This window comes from Triplophysa rosa, linkage group LG4 (genome assembly GCF_024868665.1).
Source record: "Triplophysa rosa linkage group LG4, Trosa_1v2, whole genome shotgun sequence".
In the NCBI taxonomy this organism is placed as follows: domain Eukaryota; kingdom Metazoa; phylum Chordata; class Actinopteri; order Cypriniformes; family Nemacheilidae; genus Triplophysa; species Triplophysa rosa.
The window spans coordinates 9,196,900-9,219,090 of NC_079893.1; the positions used below are offsets into that span (position 1 = coordinate 9,196,900).

The 22,191-nt window shown below is 40.6% G+C and overlaps 1 protein-coding gene across 11 annotated transcripts in view; it reads left to right on the forward strand.

Moving 5' to 3' along the window:
* fat1a (FAT atypical cadherin 1a) overlaps positions 1 to 22,191 on the forward strand; it is an 88,177-nt gene that overhangs the window by 31,314 nt on the left and 34,672 nt on the right. For 9 of the 11 annotated variants that reach the window (XR_008962887.1, XR_008962886.1, XR_008962885.1 and 6 more), the window contains exons 4-8: positions 8,097 to 8,158; positions 15,505 to 15,831; positions 17,477 to 17,687; positions 18,038 to 18,106; positions 18,987 to 19,126. Coding sequence is in view for 8 of the 11 variants with exons in the window: in XM_057332848.1 (XP_057188831.1) it covers positions 8,097 to 8,158; positions 15,505 to 15,831; positions 17,477 to 17,687; positions 18,038 to 18,106; positions 18,987 to 19,126 (809 nt within the window). In the remaining 3 variants the exon portion in view is untranslated. The remainder of the gene's footprint in view (positions 1 to 8,096; positions 8,159 to 15,504; positions 15,832 to 17,476; positions 17,688 to 18,037; positions 18,107 to 18,986; positions 19,127 to 22,191) is intronic. The other 2 variants (XM_057332850.1, XM_057332852.1) reach the window with 1 other exon arrangement.

Below are 22,191 nucleotides of genomic sequence, written 5' to 3' on the forward strand. Positions count from 1 at the left end.
TAACGAGTGAAAATAGTTAGGTTGGATACATTTGAGTAGGTCTGTTTTGTTAAAAATCGATAGCTGTAATGCTTCGGTGCAGAAGGAAGCCCGTGAGCCACGAAGGTAAGTCTGCGAGCAGATTCGGCGAATTTCCGCCTATTAGACAACCTAGTCAGCTCATCGTTTTTTGTATTATATCACTTATAGTTCTTAAACCTTTAAAATAGAGTTTAGGAAGATGTATGTAACCACAGTCGTTAGCTTTGCTTAACGATTGAAGCCTTTTCTCTTGTCAAGAGGCTCAACGCGACCGCCGACTTTATTTGCGTGCAGATTAATTTCCGCCTATGTTAGACAGCCTGTTTAACGTTTTATTTTGGTATTGCATCACTCATAGCTCTAACGTTTAAAATAGAGTTTAGTAAGATGTATGTAACCACAATCATTAGCTTTCATTAGCTCTTAAAGCCTCGTCTCTTGTCAAAAGGCTCAACGCGACCGCAGACTTTGATGAACACTGCTGGCAGCAGCGACGTCTGTGTCCGTACCATTCTTATCAATGACAGCGTAATCTCGTATCTCCCTGCTCCCAAGTCATAAACCTTGTATCTCCGATTAAACATGGTTTTGGGGAAATGTTGTGTTAATGTTGGTACACAACAGTATATGATAGCAATATAAGGTATAATACCAACTTTAACGATACAATGTTTAATAACTCAAAAAATATGCAGTTTTTTTAATTTCCTGAAAAATAATGATTTTGGAGATACGAGGATTCCGCCCGACAGCGACGATATGTATTTAACTATGTATGTTAAATACACTATTGTACAGCAAATAAAGTGGGCATCTTCATCACCGTGATACTACCGTCTACCGTAATAAAACTTCATCAATTACCGCCACATAAAACTGTACTACCGGCACAAGCCTATTTCCAATGAAGGGGAAAAGAATGCTTCCCCCATGCCGACTCCGCCCCAGGCCCCACTCCCAGCTATGACACGACACTGACCAAGTCTATATGTACTACACAGCCCCTGTTGAGCGTAGCTCTCGTTGAAACCTGTGCCACAGCTAGACTCAGAATGTTACAGGGAGAGAAATGTGATTCCGTGTAGAGCCGCATTCATTGTCATTGTGAGTACAGATTTGTTCAGCGAGTGTGGCTGAGGATAATGAGCCCATGCTGCAGGTGAACGGATTGTTCCTTTGTGTCAGGTCATGCAAAAGAGTCTCTTCCAACTGACCTCAATCTTTTCCTTACAGGGCAGTTAAAGTGATGAAGAGAGAGCATGGTTGTGTTCTTGCATAAATAACTGTGTGTGTGTGTGTATAACAGTACACCAGTGTGTGTTCCCGCATAAATGTGAATGCATTTGTTACGTACTGCGTATGCTTTGCTTGTGCGTATTTTTTACTCTGCTTCTCGTTTGCACCTTCTTTTTTTCACTCCCCCTGTATCTTCGTGGTCTATCCCAGAGGCCTTTGCTCTGCGCGAGCTGTGTGGGCAGACCGCTAGCCTCTCCATCTACTCCTTTGCCCTCGTGAAACGCACCCTCTGAATGACTACACCATGCATTTTTGCTCGACCGTGTGTAAAAAAGATCTTTCCTCGCTCTACCTGTCAGTGTAGAGAAATTAACCCACCTGCCAGAAAGCCGCTTTCAGACTGGTTTTTCGAAAGCACCCTGCTGAGTCGGACTTTGAGTGGTGCGATAAAGAAAAAAAGCCTCTGCCAGTGAGCTTGTGTATATGCACACTTGAACGGTAAGACTGGTTTAATATATAGAGCAGACACAGACGTGCAGAAAGTGAGAAAGAGAGAAGACAAGGGAGATCAAATGTCAGTATTCTTTACAACCTACATTGGCGTTTTGTATTTAAAGGAATAGTTCACCCAAACATGCCACCGTTGACTACCATAGTAAGAAAAAATGATGTATACATTTCTTTGTTCTGTTTAACACAAAAGAAGATATTTTGAAGAATGTAGGAAAGAAAACAGTTTTGGGCTTGACCACCATTGTAATTTTTCCTACTATGCTAGTCAATGGTGGCCAAGAACTGTTTGGTTACAAGCATTATTTTTCTGTGTTTATCGGAACAAAGAAATTTATACAGATTTGGAACAACTCTTTTTTTTTTGTGAACTGTCCCTTTAAGTGAGATTAAAAGATGCATTCAGGCTCTCATGTACAAAAGCATAAAAGTAGCTTTTTGCTTTTGTCAGTAGCTATAGAATCTAGAAAATGTATTTGCTGTAATTATAATTCCTATGATGCATTTTGCATCGTTTTTTATTCAAAAGCATCTTGTCTGTCTGACAAAGACAGCATTGAGCTGTTTTTCCATTGCATATTTGCGGCAAAGAGTGCAGTCTGTAAGTCTGTGAAACACCTCTCACAAAAACATGACACATCGTGTTTGTTCCTCATTTTTATAAGGCATAATGCAGTACCCCTTGTGTCGCCACATGAAGTTTCTAAACATCTGCCAGTCAAGATGATTTGATTTACTCACATCACTAAAAAACAACAAACTGTATTGTTCTTGCAGATTACACAATGCATGTGTTTCTAGTAAAGTTAGCAGCCACATGCTTCAGTTTTACCCACCAAAGCCCTTTTTAACGCATTTGGCGTTCACACAGTGTTCATTTTGCACCTCGGGTATGCAGATAGTCTCCGTGGTGTGTATGGGAATGATTCCTCTCGCTGGCGGGCAAATGCGAAAGAATTGTGCTAGGCACAATGCAGGCAGCTCTTGTTCTGTAGGACAAACCACACACGCACACACACAATCACGTTCTCAAAATCTCAAATCTCCGGTGTAATACCTGATATCTGCATTAGCTCTCTCTTTGTCCCTTTCCCACTGTAGTTTTTAGCTTGCGGTGCCGATAATATCAGGAACACAGGCTGCTGGGATAGAAATCAACTCAGATAATTAGAAGTCTACAAGCCACCTCTGCGCCTTTGAGCTCCGCTCGGCTTGTTTAATTGGAGTGAAAGGAGGATATCACGGCGAGACCTGCTTTCCTCTCCTCTTTCCTCCTTGCCACTTTCATAGCATTTTTCAGCGTTTTGATAGCAGGAAAACGGGGGGTTTGGCAACAATGCTAGGCACCCTTTTCAAAGGGTTCGACCTTGAAAAGAAATGGATACAGCATCTAACAACTTCCTGTCGTTTCCTGCCTTTTAGAATCCCACAGTTGGCACGAGTCGCAAAAGGTTATTAAGGATGTAAAAGTAAAACGAGGCGCCGAGGTAAAAAAAACACGACTTGCACCCCCCCTCCATGTCATTCCTGTGGATAAAGTTGCAGGGTTTTAGAGGCTCGTGAAGCGTAGCCACCAGCACACCTGTCCTGCTTGTTTACTTCTAACTTACGGATTTCACACGCCGGAAATCTTCGCTGATATTCAATCCGTCAGCAGAAGTCCACAAAAGAAAATGACCTCTGATCTCAGATTGTACTATGTGCAGCGTTCACAGAAGCTCTCTGTAGGGTATTTTATTGTTTGTCTGTGTAATATATGCAATGTAATCCACCACAGCGAAAGAAGCTTTTTTAATATATATTCCCTTAAAGGGGAAGTGTACCCATTTTTTAATGCTAACTTAGTTTTTCTAATCCAGTTTGATGTGCGAAGCCATTCTAAGGCTCTCAAAGAATGTGTTGCTATTTTAAATCAAACAGCAGGTTTGTTTAAGCAGACATGTCTTCTGGTTCAACAAATGCTTCATGTTCACGAGGGGAATATCTGTGTGTCAAAACAAAAACCATGGTTTTGCATTTATTACTTTCGCTTGGTGGCGTGGAAACACGTTTCACTTTTAAAAGACAGGGCGAGTGCTTTTATGGCTCTTGCGATCTCAAAAACAAAATTGAACGTACAGTCGTGACCTTGCATGCACATGCTCGTACACAGGCAGGAATGCAGCGATTTATCGCTGTAAATCCAGGTCGTCCTCATGGATGAGTGAGCCATGAGCCCTGGAATACTCTAATCAGAAAGAATGTTTTGAAAGAGACATTATCTGGCAGGGATTTGTCTCTTTATTCTTGTTCACCGTCTCTTTCTCTCTCTGTTCCTCACCCACACACTAAATGGAGTTAGTAAACCGAATAAAGCGGAGGTCTAAAAGCTCCCTGTTCGTAATCTCAGTCACTCTCTGATAGGAATTTCCTTCCATCAGCTGCGCCTTGGTTGCTAAATGCGGCGACTGAGCCGAAACCGCTGGACAGGGCTGATGGGATTTATACAGATGATGTCAGCTTTATCCACCAATGAGTGTAAGAGGTCCTAGTGAAAAAATGCCTGGAGATTTTGGCATTTAACTTTGTCCCTAAAAATGGCTTGCATACTTCTTTCTCTGGAATACGCACAGTGAGTTAAATCAAATTCACAAAGTTATTCATTGTGATTATGAGTAGAAATATAATCGAAATGGTAATTCAGCCTTTAAAGTTAGTCTTTTTAGATATAATGTTTGTATTAGGAGCGTTTACTCGTGCAGTAAACAAACAAGGCATTTAAAGGGACACCCAAAAATAAAAATTCTTTCCTTCAAATTGTTCTAAATCTGTATTCATTTATTTGTTCTAATGAACGCAGAGAAATATATTTGGAAGAATGCTTGTAACCAAACAGTTCTTGGCCACCATTGACTACCCTAGTAGGAAAAATTACAATGGTAGTCAAAAGTGCCCCAAAACTGTTTACTTTCCTACAGACTTTTTTTGTTCTACAGAAGAAAGAAATGTATAAAGCAAATTTTCCTACTATGGTAGTCAATGGTGGCCAAGAACTGTTTGGTTACAAGCATTCTTCCAAATATCTCTCTGTGTTCATCAGAACAAAGAAATTCATACAGATTTAGAACAACTTGAGGGTGAGTAAATGAAGACAGAAATTTTGGGTCAACTGTTCCTTTAAATAGTTGAAAGTTGCTTAGTCGCGGTACCCATTTGTCATGATAGCTTCACTATCTGTATTCCCATTGGTAGTTGCTGTTTTTACGTTTCTGTGAGAATTTGCATAACGTTAGCAAAAAATTTATTACTTAGTTAGTTTTTTTGTCTTGTTTTGCAGTACAAATATCTGAAAATTTGCTTGAGAAACAAAGTGAACGAAGATATCAAGGCTCGTGTTCTGAAAAAGTTGGGTTTGTTTTTAAAACCTGCAAAAATAAGCTTACCTCTTAATGACGTGCTTAATTCAAGTTGATTTTTCATACCCCATTGGAAGATATTATTTTCTTGTTTTAAGCATAAACTTGTTCATTTTTGTTTTTTTATTTCAGGAATTCAAGAGTCGTAGGGTCTTAACATCTTAGGTCACTTTTCTTTTTAAATAAATGTATCTTAATTTAATAATTTTTTAATATCTGTACTGCAAAACAAGACAAAAATACCAAGAAAGAAATTTATTTTTGCACCGCTCATGTCGTCTCAAATTACCCCCTGTCATCAAAATATACGACTTCCTCTCGCTTTACCACTGCAAACCTGTTTAAAGCCTCTTAACTATTTTACACACTAGTCGTAAAAAATATATTTTAGCATTTGAGTTTTTTTAGTTATTTTGTGCATGTTTGTGTCTGTCTGTGTGCGTATCTCAGATGGGTGTTTGATAAGCTCCATTGAATGTTCCGCAGAAGGTTAATGGCGTAAGGCTAATGTGAGGCTTCTTGGAAGAGACAACCCCAGCAAAGACCTGATCTTTTCCTCTCTCTCTCTTAGCTCTGAAATGGCTTCCATTCACAACACACACACAGTACGTGTGAGTGTGTTAGAATGGGGAGGAGGGTAAGGGTGCATTCGGGAACGCTGCCCGGCTCTACCCACTATAGTGCGCGTCTTTGTATGCATGCTCATTTGTCTATGTAGCCGTGGCACAGGCTGTTTTGTGCTTGTTAGTGGGCCGCGAGAGCTTTTCGCATATACATTTATCTGTGACTGAGAGCAGTCCAAGCGCGTTCAACGTGTTGGAGATCTTTAATGAGGAATGTGGCACCTCGGCCTCACATACGAGGTGTTGCATTCCTGCCTGTTAAATGATACCGCTTCTAAAGTCCATCAATGGTCTTCCGTCTGAGCGGGGGAAAGTTCAAGAGAGGCTGAAAGAGAAAATAGCCCTTCTTTTTTCGACAGAGCAGAAGTGTTTTTTACCAAAGAACTCCATTGCTCTTTTTTTGCCTCTTTTCTTCTCATTTTATCTCTTTCTTTTCTCCAGAGGGAGCTTGGGCAGTGTGGTGGCACTGTCATCATATGAGAGATTTCACAATGTGTTTACTGTAGGAGTTACAGTGGTTAGCATGGAGGATTTTAGCCGAGGGTCACCAGCGCCAACTCTAAATACCTCAGAATACAGAGTCACGGATCAAATAATGAAATCTTTGGGCAGAATTCATTTGCTTTCTCAGAAACAATGAGGGTAAACATCATCTGAGGGCTCTATTACTAATGAAATGAGGAGGCTGCAAACAGAGCGTGATTCATATCCAGCTGCCAACCTTCAACCCAACGCTGAGTATCCATCATAAATTCTGTCTGTCTGTCTCTCTCTATCTACTCTGAGTTTCTTGTTTTTCCTCTTTCCCAAAATGGCAGAACTATAATTTTCTCTGGCCACAATGTAGGAGACCGCTGCTTCTGGGCAGGGAAAAATGGATTGTGGGTATGAACCATAGGCGTCTTTTCTGCAGCTTGTTCTTGTGTGTCTGTTCAACAGCCGTACACCTCTGCCCTGAAATGAAATATACACACGCGCTCTTGTGGAACAATAGCCAGGTGAAGAATGGGTTCATATCTTGGTTTTTGTACAAATACACTGGTATTTGTTGCATCGCTACCACTGCAGACGTCATTCCACCACACCCTGCCTCGCATCCCTTATTCTTATTATACGCGCGATAAACTGATAAAATTGTATTTAGCCAAAGTCACTTCCTGAGAGACGGTTAAGAATAGGCATCTTCCACTATTATTACTTTGGATTGTCTAGCACTGAACATAAAAAAGACCAGTTTTTCATTTGAATGATTAAATGTTAATGATAAATGTATAAATATGCTAAAAGAGCATACATTTGAATGTCTACCCTCACGTACGCTTTATTTCAGTTGTCATGCGCGATTGAAAGGAAGAGGCGGTTAGTGGTCCAACACAGATTTGAACAGGAGCGAGAGGCGTGTTGTGGCCAAGCTATTTCTGCCTCCTGCATGTGTGCCATTGATGGCTTCTGGTTTCGGAAATCCTTTTTTCGGCGCTAATCAGACGCGGTGCGGTCGGCAGGCGGCTCTCGTGTGGCCGGAGCTGGCAACGTCCGCCACGCTCTCTGCCACGTCTAATGTACCATTATAGTGACGGAGAAACACAAGTATGCTTATTATCTGCAATCGAGATACTCGGCACAGAAAGTGTACTCGTTTACATTGTTGTTCGATGGTTTTCTACCGTCTTATTCCCGTTTTTTAGCGTTCAATGCTTGAATTCAGTTTCAATTGGATTTCCGTTAACCACAGATCCTATTTTTAATGTAATGTAAAGCCTTTGAGAGAAATCTTCTAACGCTCACACACAAATACACATTCACACATATAGTAAACAGAGTGATGGTTTCCACTGAAAGCTTTCAGTGGAGTTGAAGTTGTTTGCAGTGATTGTTGTGTGGATGGTTAAGCATGAGGTTTGTGCTTTCAGGCGGTGTGAGTGTGTGTGTGTTTTATGCACAAGTATTTATTCAGCTTTGAAAGAGTCAAGAGACAATAGGAAGGCCTGTTTCTGCTGTTCTGTGTTGCTGAATATGTGGTATTTATTTAGCGCTTATGCTTGTGGGTATAGTTAACTATGCTTTGTCCCCAGAAGTTGGCTAAATCTTTCAAAAAACCCTTTGGGAAGTAAAAATGATTAATAAGTAAAGAAAACAAGGTTTATTTTAAGAATGCAAGTCTGTTGTTTGTCTGTTGTTATTATTATTAGCTTTAAATAAATGTACCCTTTGGATGACTAGATACTGTAAATGTGTTTCTGTTTCAGTATGTGAATTCGATTTTACTTTGATATTAGGATTTGATTTTTAAGTTGTGCTTTTTTATTTACAGGTCTGGTCACCACCACATCTCGAAAGCTGGACCGAGAACAACAGGATGAACATATTTTGGAGGTAAAACGACAGAATGCTTTGACCAGTCACACTCATTTAATGCTCACGCACACTTCCTAATGACAGCCAATAATAAAAACACAAACTCTATCAACAAGATTTTAAAATGCAGCCATGAACAACCTCAGGAAGGATATAAAGTCAGCAATGTGAAAGAGAGAATGCAAAGATTCAGGCCTATACCATCATATATTCATTTTTTAGCTGATCCTTAAAAACATGAGTATTGTGCTGTTTAAACATGGAAATTAATTTGTTTTTATATTTTTCAACCACATTCTTGCCCTATAGACATCAAAGTGCATAAATCGAAATTTAACTTGTGGAGCATGACACTAGCAATCCCAAGGTCATGGCTTTGATGACGCACACACAAAAGTTTGAATGCATTGTAAATCATTTTGGATAAATACATCAAAATTAGTATGCAATAAACTTTCAACCTTGACTATTACTAGGGAATTTCCTAAGTCTTAAAAGGGAGAAAAGACTTTTATCAACTCACTAAAAGCCACAAGTTTGAGTTTGCCACCAAACTTAACTGCAGGCATGAGGGGGGATTTAGATATCCGGTGTGTGTGCATGTGTGGAGGGTAGGTATGTAGGCGTGAGTGTATGGGGGGATGGTTTGCCTTTGTTCTCACTCAGTGTACCGTCTCGGGATTAGGCAGGCCAGAACAGGAAGCGTCACCTTGCCCTGCCAAAGTTTATACTTGCGGATTTTAATTGAGCTGCAAGCCTGTCTCGCTCTCTCTCTCAATAACTCTTTTCTGCCCACCCCTATACTTCTGCCTCCCAAAAACCGCAGATTGCTGATATCGCTGCAAGTTATGTGCCCGAGACTTGAGAGACCGACGCTCCTTTAATTATCATTATGGATTGTGCAATTCATGGCCCGTGGCACGTTGTTTAATTTGGCAAATTTGCGCCAACCCCTTCCAGCGCTTTCATGCCATTTCTGCAAAATGGAGCAAATGACAGGAGGGATGCGGACAGGAAATAAAAGCGGGGAGGTTGATACACCCCGAAGCATACGCTCACCCAGTGTCCGTCCTCCCGTCTCCTCTGCACGCCTCTGTGATGTGAGGAGCTCCACTTGACTTCAAAGCGTAGCTCGCTGACCGACAGACTGTAGGCTTGTAATTACCTAATGCCAACAATTCAGCTAAATATTAGTAGTGCCAAGATCCCCTCAAGGTTAAATCTGTTCTTCTGGTTTTTAATTAAAGAAGTTTCTCTTGAACTCTCGGAATTGGAGTTTGGTGGTGCGTGTAGATTTATTTATTTAGGTTGGATGCAGTTTATCTTAAACGTTAAAGAGCTGTAAGGAATGATTTCGCAACTGACATTGCCTACTTAACTTTTATATTGCACTTTTAAATAGAAAAGCAAAATTGCATACATTTGTGGCCGGGCCTGATTTTGAAATTCATTATAATTAGCACACATGGGTCTCTATGGGTTTAATAAAAAGAAATATAAACACACAATTAAGGGCATATTTATAAACAGAGGAACGAAATGCATCTGTAGAGAACTGTCTGGAGACTACTAGTCGTGGGTTGGCAGAAAAAGCTGGTGTTAATTAAACCCTGTATAATTAGACTGGTTTAGGGTCATGACCTCCAGACACAAATCAGATGTATTATTTTTGCGGCGTTCACAGGACGTGTGGTTGAATTTAAAAACAGCAGAATGTGGAGTTCTCACAATACACTGGTATTGACAATAACGTGATATTTGATGTTATTATTGATATTGTGATCTACTACACATATTGTTGGTGTCCTTCCGAAACCGTTGACGTCCAAATTCGCTGTATTTTAGGAAATGGAAAAAACACTTAAGGATTAAGTTGAAAGTTGCCAAGCACTTTAATACTTTTTATGGGTTAGATATTTGCTAAACCCAGTGACAAACATAAAGGGTGACAAAAAATAAAAAGTCACAAAATATGGAGATACAAGGTTTCAGAAGGACAGCAGCGATATAATATCATAGATAATCCAGCATCAGTATCTGGTTGACATTCCAACATAGTAGGTGGTGATATTACACCGGTTTAAAATCTCCCCCCAAAAAACACAAAATACAAGTTTTTTTAATTAAATTGCAACACCAATATCTTTTGACCACTATAATAGTGTCATGAAAATCTGATTTTGTGACAGTCCTAGTCTCAGAACATACTTTTTAATGTGACGCCGCGTTTTAAAAATGCAACGTTAATGGAACAAAATGCAGTGCAGACGCCCGTCTGACACATGCGTACGTAGACTGAAAGCACATGGTGTGTGAATACACCCTCAGGGATACATGTACACTTTGCGTAGCTCTTGATAATTGATTTGAATGGAAGCTGAATGGAAGAAATAGGGCTAAATAAGTACAATCTTTTTGGCCCAGACACCAACAGATTAATGAAGGGAACAGTGTTCACAGCTGATGATTTTAGATCATTTTCTTCAAATGATAACTGAAGCACTTAATTTGTACTGAAGGGGCACTTTGATGGCTGCAACTGTGGAGCTTTAAAGTGACCCTCAGAAAGGGTTAATTGAGGGACTGTCAGCGTGCTAGAACCCTCTTCTGAGAGGTTATGACACTAATTTCGTCCTCTTAAAGCTTTGCTATTAAAGATTAAAAAGTTAAAAAAGGCTCAAGCTTACTAACTGACTTGGACAACTAGGACACATCCACACGAAGCCAGACCTTTCCCTATCCAATCTTTTTTTACCTTAACACAGCGTCGTTCTTAAGAAATATCTGCGTACACACGAAACCGCTAACCCACTCAAAACGATGTAGTGTACATGCCAAAACAGTATGTGGCGCAGTAATTCTGCCACAGGGATGCACTAAAAACGGAGAAGAAGATTTGGAGCACGCGCAGAAACTTTGCGCGCTGGGGTGATGACAATCGTTTTAGAAAATATACGGATCGGCTGTACATACGAAAACGCAAGGTTGGCGTTTTCAGATTGTTCCCCCCGGGACCCGGTTTAAAAAATAGCGGTTTCAGGCTCCCAAAATGCCTGATCTGTGTGGACGAAGCACTGATACGATACAAAAATTTACATATACAGCTAAATGCGTCTCCGTGTGGATGGCCTCCTAGTCTTATGGATGAAAGAAGGCAAAAATAGTTAGTAGCGAGTAGATGGTAGTACATTATCTTTTATACCGTACTGTCTATACACCTTCAGGGACTGTAATGATTGCGTGTTTAATGAAATTACCCCTCAGCTTTAGACTGGCGCAGGGAAAAGTAAATAAACAAATGACTGTAACTCCAGTTGCTTTTCACATGCATTCTTCTAGATCCCGTTTCTCTTGTGCTTTCCTGGCTCCGGTGGCCCACTGCGGTAGTCATGACAACCACAGCAATTTAGTTTTTAGCTGCTGTTTAGTCAGGGGTCCAGCAACAGGAAGTTCTTTATTGACACGTCCCCCCAGGGGTCTCGTGTCACCAAGCCTCCCGCCCGGGAGTCTGGATGTCCCAGGGGCTGTTCTCTCCTGCTGCGTACAACGCCCCAGGAGACTGTGGAATGAGCTGGTGGTCAGGGGTCCCATTAGGTTAGTTGGGGCAGTGGATGCCTGGGGGAGGGTAGAGGCAGTTTTATGGGGGCAGGGTGAGGTCGTTTATGTGTGTGTGTTAAAGTTTGCAGTTTGCAGGAAGAGATCTGGGACATGTTGAGGCATGCACTGCACGTCAGAGCATCAAAGTCCTAACGGTCTTTGAACTTTAGAAAGCAAACAGCAAAATATTACCAGGATTCACTTAAGTTGATTTGCAGAGTGAAGTTTGTGCATGGGAATACACCTTGAGCATCTGAGAATGTGAATGTTGCTTTGACTGTTTGCCAGGCATGTTTATGCAGATACTACAGTTCCTCCTAGAATTCCTCTTACTGTGCGTTCAGACCGCCACCGTCGAGAGCGTCAAAGTGGCCGAAAGTCATTCATTTTCAATGTGAGCCGGCAGCGAGCAGTGGCGCGGCATGTCTTGGCCGTTGACGGCGTCAAGGAGAAATCAGGTCAACTTTATGGTAATGAGCTATGACGCGGTTCGGCGGCGACCAATCGGAACGTGGAAGTCCACCGCTTGAGAGGATTCCAGAGAACGCAGCCCTGTAAACTTTGGTCTGCGTCAGAGCGTCCACGAATCTTTCTACAGCGTTGTTGGCAGGGCGGCCAGAACGATTTTTGACGCTCTCGACGGCAGCGGTCTGAACGCGGCATTAGAGTGTTGACTTACTCTTCCTGTAGCTCAATTGGTAGAGCATTTGGTCAGCAGCACAGAGATCTTGGGTTTGAATCCCAAGGAACACCTTAAATCCACTGTAAGTTTCTTGGGATAAAAACGCCTGCCATGTTCAAGGTTGGGGGTTTAAACTAAAACCCTTACCTTAGAGAACATACTTCGGTACATAACCAAGATTTAGCCAATTTCATGCAAATGTCTTCCTTGAGATGAAAAAAGCACTGATAGGTCAAATGTCAACATTTAGAGGTTTAAATAGCTGTGTGAAGTCTCTCTTAAAGTTTTCAAAGCATAGTTTTCCAATCTCAGGTAACTCAGTCCATATTCCTCATAAATGGGCACATGAAAATAAAAAATATTTTGTGTTCTATAAAGAGCCATCCCTTTTTCATTTGTTGTGTATTATTGCTTCTGGTTTGCACATTTTAATTCACAGAAATCCTACAAGTATGGTGTCTCACGAAAACGTGCATCCAATTTTTGTCAGATCCATAACCCATGAATTTTTCTCTCTTTTAAAATAGATAACTTGTGCATAGACAGACAATTTTCTGATGTCTTGACTCTATCATCAGGATTCAAATAAAAACGATGATTGGTATATTGGTAATAAATGCATTCTCTAAGAATTTATGTTTCAAGTTTTGACTGAAAATGTCACATCCGTAACACTGGAATTTCCCATTTGCAAGTATATCCTGAGCACAAGAATGCGAATTCCTCAAATTGTTCAGGCATGTTTACTTGATTTTTCTTTAGATAATGAAAAAAATGTACTTATGTAATTGATGTTGAACTGGAAATTTTCCCCTCTGAATTCCCTCCTGACAGTTCTGCCAGGAAGCGCTTAAAAAAAGCAATGCATCGCAAGCATACATTACAAACAAACAGTCAGCTCAGGAGAATCGCTTGTTGGAGCTGACCAAGTCCCTCTTATTTAATTAAATCTGTTTGGCCGGAGCGCTTGGACAGCTTTAAAAACAAATACACATAATGGATTTACTAACTGTTAACACCAAACGCTATGTGTGCGTAACTACTGGAAAGTTTTTACAGAGTGTTGAACAGATGCTTTTAAATGACTGCGCCGGCCTGTTATCCGTCTGCTCCCACTGTAAGCTGCAGTAATTTCACATCGAGCGGTGCGCGAGTCTGCCGAGTTCATTAGCAGGAAAGAGTGTGTATGTCTGCGTCTCCCCGTGTGTTTGCATTCATCAGCGTATGCACCAGCGTACCATTAAGCCGCCTCAAATGGGCATTTTTCGAGATTAACTGAAGATATCCAGCGGAAATTAATGAGCTGGTTAACGGGTACCAGCTGAGATTGGACACGGCGTTCTGAGCTTGAGTATATGCTCAACAAACCACCAGCGTCTGCTTAATGCCCACGTCTTCCCTCGTTTGGAACAGCTCTCATCCCTATTACCGTTCACGGTGTTGACAAAAGTGCTTCGCTGTTAGAACCGGCGCGGATCTGCAAACTTTTCATCTCCATTTGTCACCGGAATGCTCTCTGAAGGCAATTTAACTAAATCAGTCCGCCCCGTTTGTTAGATTAATGCTCAAGACATTCATTTGTTCTTCAAACGAGATGGTCTGTCTTGAAGAACAATGAAATTCATGTTAGTTTGTTAGACGGTTTTAAAGTTAATTTGGTAGTTCTTGACAACATTTTCATTGACCCAAGAAAAATTATGATGTGTCAAAAGCAAATTTTTTTTTAAAGGGATAGTTCACCCAAAAATAAAGATTCTGTCATCATTTACTCACCCTCTTGTTTTTTTTTGGTTCAATGAAAATGTTGTCAAGGCACCTAAAAATCAGAACGGTGAACAGAAGTTGCGATCGTTTTTACTCCCGTATTCTGACGCATTTCCGAGTGAAACGGAGTTTGGAATGAGAAAAATAGTGGGCGTGGCTTTCGTTTTTCTCTGCGATTTGATTGGATGTATAAAAATAACCATTATACATTTTGAAATGGAACTGGGAGCAGACTGAGAGTTGAAGGGGAGGAGTTAACAGATGCTCCGCCCAAGCAGTCTAACCTACGCCATTTGAGATGGATAGTCACTAGGGGGCGGAAGTGCATTTTAACTGAAGATTATGAGGGCACATGAATTTAAAAAAGAGAACGACCCACATTGGTAAGCCATTTACAATAAACGCAGCAATATATATACTGTAATATTTCATGGAAAAAAACAGGAATTGTAATTTTTTATTTTACTGGGACTTTAATGTTTCTTAAAGCTACAACAAAAAACTTTAACAATAGTGCGCAATGTGTTGTGTTAAGTATTAGGATGTTAAGAAGTAGGATGTTGTGTTAAGTAAAAAAAAGAAAGCTCACGAGGTTGTCTGGGTAGCGTAGCCGTGATACATGCCGACGGTGCTCTTCATCAAATTATATAAAAAAGAAATTATCTATGAAAAATGTCACAGAGAAACGCATAACAACCAGTTTTCACCCATAAAAGCCTCTTCTCGCCCTCCGTACATCTCTGAAAAGATTGCTTGACAGCTAAGCGCATGGGGAATTACTTCAATTTTGTCAGCCAATTGACTTAGATAGGAACACTTGCCCCAGTGTTCAGAGCAGGAGATTTTTCTTTACCTCTGAACGGCGATTGATTGAAGCGCTCTCTATAATGAAGGTTTTCAATCACTTGTGTCAGATATTCGTGAGTTTGTACTTTTATTGTCCTTTGCACCTCACTCGGTTCCGCTCGTTTTGTGACTCTAATTGAAAATGTTCATTATGACACGAGTTCTCCCAGGTTTCGCGGTTATTCGACATGAAAGGAAACGAGAACTGAGCGAAGGAAGCTTTCCGCCCCCTCAATTACAGGCTTTTTTTCGCCTCCCGTCTGAAACTTTCTTTCCAAACAGATCAAACTCTGAAGCTGTCGGAGGATATCTGTGTGATGGATGGAAATGTCATCAACAGAACTTTTTTATGTGAAAAAGAGACTATGAAAGTAGACGGAATTAGTCATAATAATTGATTCAGGGTTTGTTAGAATTTTAACCATCTGTTCTTTTTCCCTCTCCCTCGGTTTCTGGCTACGTCCGTTCTTCACAGATCACGGTGTCTGATCAAGGCGTTCCTAACAAGTCCACTACGGCTCGAGTCATCGTCAAAGTCTTGGATGAAAATGACAACAAGCCGGAGTTCATGGAGAAAGTCTACAAGATTAAACTCTCTAAGCGAGAAAAAACTGAGGAGCGTACGCTGAAGAGAGATCCTGTGTACCGCGTCATCGCCTCGGATCGAGATGAAGGACCGAACGCCGAGATCTCCTACAGCATCGAGGACGGAGATGAAGAGGGCAAGTTTTTCATCGAACCCAAAACTGGCTTGGTTTCTGCGAAGATGCCGTCCAATCCTGAAGTGTATGATATCCTAACGGTAAGGACGTGTTCGTTTATTTACATAATACACTTTCATCCAAATTTCTTTATTCGAATCATTTTCACATTTCTGCCTTAAAGGGGTCATATGGCGCGAATACGTATTTTTCTGTGTCTTTGGTGTGTTATCAGTTGCCCATGCATGTATTAGACACGTAAAATTGCAAAAATGAAAGTGTCGGAACAAAAGATGCATTCTATCGAAAAGCGAATGCGAACCCAGACCTGCCCAAAACGCCTCGTGTAACCACACCCCCACAAATTTACGTTAGTTCGTGGTATGATTTGACTAAGACTGCCCAAATGTATACTCAAGAAAGGTGGGCGTACCTGTCAGTACAATTGCTTTGGAACATGATGTTCCAAAAATGGTAAGTGACGTTACATTTCCATCACGCGCTTGCAGTATTCGACCAATCACTGCGCACTGGTTAACTGACCAATCATAGCACACCTCGCTTTTCAGAGCGATGAGCTTTGTAAAAAATCGCCGCGTTTCAGAGAGGCGGGGCAAAGAGGAGATACAAACATGCACGGTATGTGGAAAATACATAAAAAAGAGTTTTTGAATGTGTATACACATTGCATTACATCTAAAACAAACTATAATATTCGTTATAGCCGTGTCATATGACCCCTTTAATAAAACATGATTTTTATTACAAATATATTCGCTTTCTAGCTTCACTTGCAATGAAAACAGGGCTTGAGTGTAGATTTGGTTTAGAATTGCAAACCTAAGCTTGCAGACCTGACAGACTCTACAATCCTGCTGGAAGTCCATCTGATTGTTAAGTTTTACAAGTGAACTTTCTGCCTACCCATGTGGCCCGAGACATTCCTGCCAGACCCCCCTTTGTGTCATTACCTGGCATCTGTCACGTTGTAAACGTCACAGTGACAGGTGTTTTGACACCGCGCTGACTTTCCCGTGTTTAGTGGTGTTCAGCAAGTTCTATTCTACTTTGGAAAGGACATCTGATAGGAAAGATCTCAGTAGATCTTTTAAAGGTGCAGTGTGTAATTTTGACACCACCGGCAGTGCCAGCACAATCGCAAAAATAAGGTGTCCTTTCATACGGATTCCTTATAAGTGTGCATTATTTTCATTTTTGTTTTCTCAAAAAAAAATTTAGCCTCTGTGGTAGGACTTTAAAACGATTAGTCGTGATTAATTGCATCCAGAATAAAAGTTTGTGTTTAAATAATATATGTCTGTGTACTATGCATATTAATTTTGTATTTATAAACACATACTAATACACATACATGTGTACATATTTAGGAAATATTTACATGTATTTATTTTAATTTACCAGTTATTTAATTTATATATAATTGTTTATTCATTTTTATATTTTATATTTTCTTAAATATAAACGTTTATGTTTTTATAAATACAAAATTGATATATACCATACACAGACATATGTTATGTAAACACAAACTTTTTTTGGATGTAAATAATCGTGAAAAAAAACAATATTTTTACAATTTTGTGCTGTCGCAGTAATGGCCTAAAAATGAATCCCTTTACTTTTAATAAAGCTTTGGTAATGCTTCTTTCCTGCAGATAATAATTACAGTAGAAATGCATTTGTATTTTAATGTTTTTTCTATTTAACAAATACTGTATGCACCAGATTAAAGCAGTGGATAATGGCCGACCCCAGAAATCAGCCACCTGCCGTCTACACATCGAATGGATCCCCAAGCCGGAGCCGAGCGCTGCCCCTCTGGCATTCGATGAGCCGTTTTACTCTTTCTCTGTCATGGAGAGCGACCCTGTGACACACATGGTCGGGTTCATCACCATGGAGACCGTGGAAACTCCAGTCTGGTTCGAGATAACAGGTACGGTGCTCTTTATAGAGATATTGGTTCACTGCGTGAATTATTTTATAGTCTTGAAGTGCCTAAGCTTGTATCCTAACAACGAAAATGTGATTACATCTGCTAACTAGTCTCTGTAGAGGATGTATCTGTGCATGGTATAACTTCCTTTGCGTTTATCTTCTCAATAGAACTGTCATAATACGACTTAACAATTTGCATCCTGTTCCTGTCCCTTTATCTTTTAACCAATCACTGACGGCTTTTACTTTCTCTCTCTTTTTCTACTTGCTTTCTCTCTTTTTTGGAATGTGTCTGCTTCTCTCTTCCCCACTTATTTGTCTCCTTGCTGCTCTTTTTGGCTTTGGAAGAGGACGTAGCGTCTAAAGATCTGTTTTACATCGTTCAGATGGCTTGCGACCTGAACTGCACTGCAGAAGGTATCTGCTGCAGATCTCCTAATACTTCTGCAAGTGGCCATTACGAGATCTGTCAAGTGCTTTTGTGCAAGATGCCCTTTGTCTTGCACCTTTGTGGTGTTGTGACCATTCCTTTATAACATTGGCCGCACTACATTATCCCAAATCATTGATTTTCTTTCACTAAGCGCTTATGAGCTGGCAATGAAAGAGTTACATCACGATTGGTTTATTGAATCAAAGAGATTTGACTGTACATCCTTGAAAATTTGCCAGCATTTGCACTTAGTGTTTTTTGGAAACTTGTGAAGTACTTTCATGTATGGTGATTTTATTGCTGTTATATGTTGGTCATACAGTGTTTTTCCTCATTGAAAACTCATTGAACTTTTTTTTAAGTGGTTGGCCGATATGGGCTTTATTACTGGCTATAGTGCTGAGATACATATTTGAATGTAAAATGAAATGTAATAGATTTGAAAGACTTTTACATTTATTTTTCTACAGAATCTACAAAATGGAAAAACAGCCAATAATCTCAAAATCTTGAATATATATATCAGTTGTTGGAAGTGTTAACTTTACCATGTGTCACTTCCAAAATCTACCGAAAGCTTTATCTCAGTCTACCACTTTGACGTAATATTTTTCACATTTACATGTTTTGCTGTTTAATGATGTAATCCAGTAACATTTGAGAATACAGAATGTATGTTAGTCAGCCATTATCGTGGCAAACACCAAGTGTGAATCTTTCGCCTCTAAACAACAAATGTGTCACTTTACGCCACCTGTGCCATTCTCTCTCTCTCTCTCTGCCTGTCCTCAACTGCCTAACTTGTGATGATGGCTGTCTAATTTCCTGTCCATTTTGGTCCTGGTGAAAACCTCCTCTCAACAGGTGGTAATTCTGACAGTCGATTTGAGGTGGGGAAGGCAAGCGGGACGGTGATCGTGGCCCGAGCGCTGGACGCAGAGCAGAAATCCCATTACAACTTGACGGTGGACGCAACAGATGGCACCAGATCTGTCAGCACGCAGGTAATTGAATTGCTAATGAAGTGTTTATGGAAGCGAAGCATTGTGCGCTCACCGTAGAGTCCTGGGCTCCTTTTTTGCGATCGTTGTGAGTGGCAGGAAAAGCTCAAAGATGTTTTTTGGGCTTGCTTGTGTCTTTACATGTATGATGTATGCTGCTGTACATCTCAAGCATTGCTGGGTTTCTTGTCTGTACTGACACTAATGTGTATGTTGATAATATTATATAAAACACAAAATACATTTTTTTTAAACACAGCTGAGGTTTTAGCCAAATATCTTCTATATAAACTTCTAAATGAGTGTTTATGAGGACTTGAACGCTTCAAACAAAGGCCGTCCGGATGACTACACATGATTCGAAGCGACTGTTTTAATTTTAATTGCTGTTGGGTTAAAAACACTGAACCATTATTTAAATACTAATAAAACAGGTCAGACTCGAGGGACAAACAAAAAGATGTGTCTTTGTTGTGACAGACATTCAGATCATGCAGATATTTGAAGGGCCTGGTCATAAACTCTTCCAGGATTCATGGCTCTGATTCGATTTGCAGATATTCTTTAATGCGGTATGAAAGTTCCACAGAGGTTCTTCAAATACCTCACGTCACAACATACTGGCAGACATTCCTTGGCCTTGGGTATGGAGAGTTTTTGGCCGGGGTTCCTGGAATCTTCCATTGTCTCATTCCTGGAACGTGCGAGGAGGATGAAGCCGTCTGGCCTTCTGCTCTTTCATTTCGCTCTCTTGACAGTCTTGTTCTCTCTCTCTTTAATTGAATTACGGATTTATTTGTTTGTGCATTTACCGCACCCTTTTACACATGTATTGTGAATTTGATTCTTTTTAAGCAAATCCATTTACTTTGACCTTTGTGTTTTTCACACCTCATCATTTACGTTGCTTGTAAACTGGTCACGCAGTTTAAACGTGAGTAAATCTTTGCATATGCTCCTAAAGAGGTCACTGAAGAGTGGAGCTGTCTGGTTAAGGGCCATGATTGTGCCCTCACTTGCTAAAACAGAGCCTGCATTGTGACCGAGTGCAGAAAACCCTCAAGCCCCCTCCCGGGATATGTTTAGCCAACACTGTCAGAACTCTCTTGTGATCAAGCAAACCGTTGCGGTCAGCGTTACCGCCACGCATATACGTGTACATTCTTGCATGCAAAAATAACTGCCACGAACACGCCCCCTAAACTCGAGCCCCCCAATCCATCTTTCTCCCTCTTTCTTTTTGAATACATTTGCAAACACAAAGGCGGTGACATAACTCCGGGTCCCCGCACTTCAGCGCTTCAAAGCGTCTCTCGATCTCCCCTGCTTAATCTGAAACCATTGTTGAGCCCCTCAGACCTTTCAGCTCGAATCGGTTACAGTCTCCACATTCCACAAAGCAGTGTCCAGACGGCGCAGCGTTTTGCTTCGGGTCCTTGCACGTATTTTCCTGGGCTTTGGCTCCTTTGTGTTGGGTTTATCAGGTTCTGTATTTATTAGCCTCTGGAGGTTTTGATGGGAAACACTAAAGCTGGCTCTAGGTCAGTGGTTGGATTGCTAAAGTGGACCTTCTCTTTTTATTCCTGATATAAAAATCAACACAAACTGTGTGAATTTTACATAAATATCTAAACATTTCTGGGTAATGTTTCTTCCCAAATGTATTTTATATATTTTATTTGTACTGTAAGGAGAGTAACAAGAATTTTGGGAAATTGACTAATTGTCATGGATAGGGCTGTCACGATTATTAAATAATCGTCTCATCGCGATTGTTTGACCTCATCGCGATGATTTCGGATCATCGCAATTATCGCACATCTCTATAGAAGACACTAGGGGGAGCTGTAGTGCATCTGCATATTGCATATTTTAGTGTATATATTGTTACTAAAGCATGGTAATACTTGTAAAATGTACCACCACAACACAATCACTTAAAAAAAAAACTAAAACATATACAAATTACCTGTGGTACAATTTAATATTATTTAAGCAAATCTCAGTGTGAAAACCAGTCTACCAAAATTTCATTAACACACAAGTAAAATTTTACTGTAGTCTTGCAAGTGAGAAAAAAACAGACTAGAAGCTTTTCTATGACTGATAGTATTTTAATGGTGGCTTCAATTCCTCCTGATCAATTTACTTAATTTACAAGTATTTGGCGGTTGTATTATTGACAGGTAAAAACCTAAACCTTAAATATATGATGACCCAATTTTTTCCGATGTATTTCCAAGAAAAAAACATAGTCTTGTATTCAGAACAATATGGTCGTTTCAATCGCAGAATCAAAAATGTACGAGAATTAAATGTCAAAGCTCAAAAACAGACAATTAATCGTCATAATCGCCAAAGCCCCCAAAACAGACAATTAATCGACATAATCGCAATGATTTATTAGACAATTAATCGTCAATCAAATTTCATAATCGTGACAGCCCTAGTCATGGAAGTTTAACAAATCTAAAACTTAACAAAACCTTTTTCCCTAAAATTAGATTCCCTTTCTGTCGGTCTCTCGACGTTGTGTCGAACCGACAGAATGGGGTTTGTCTTGAGAACCTATCATCTTCTGAGTATTTAGAAAAGGCCAATGAAAATTGGCCAATGAAATTTGCATGCCGGGCTCCTCCCCGGATGTCCGGGTATAAGAGGGAAGCCGGCGTGCTCATTCATTCACCTTTTGTTCTTCAGAGCCTACGCATCTGATGAGCTTCTCTACAATCTTTGGTGATCATTTTTCTGCTGGAATCTACGACGTGGACAGCGGACGGTCCCTTCCTGCAGTGACTCTCCCCTGGGCGTCTCGGCAGTTCCGGAGGTGTTCGAGCAAATTTCCTTTCTAAAAGAGCAAATTTCTCCAGCGTGGCATGTCCCGCTGTTCTCATGGGTGCAACACACTCATCGAAGAGGGGGACGGACACGATGCCTGCTTCCAGTACGCTGGGGCAGACGTTGTGGATACGTCCTGCCCGCACTGCAGGCGGTGAAGATTCAGACGTTGCGTCACGGGTGGCTGTGTTCCCACGGGACTCAGCCACCACCTCGTTTGCTCCCCGTTC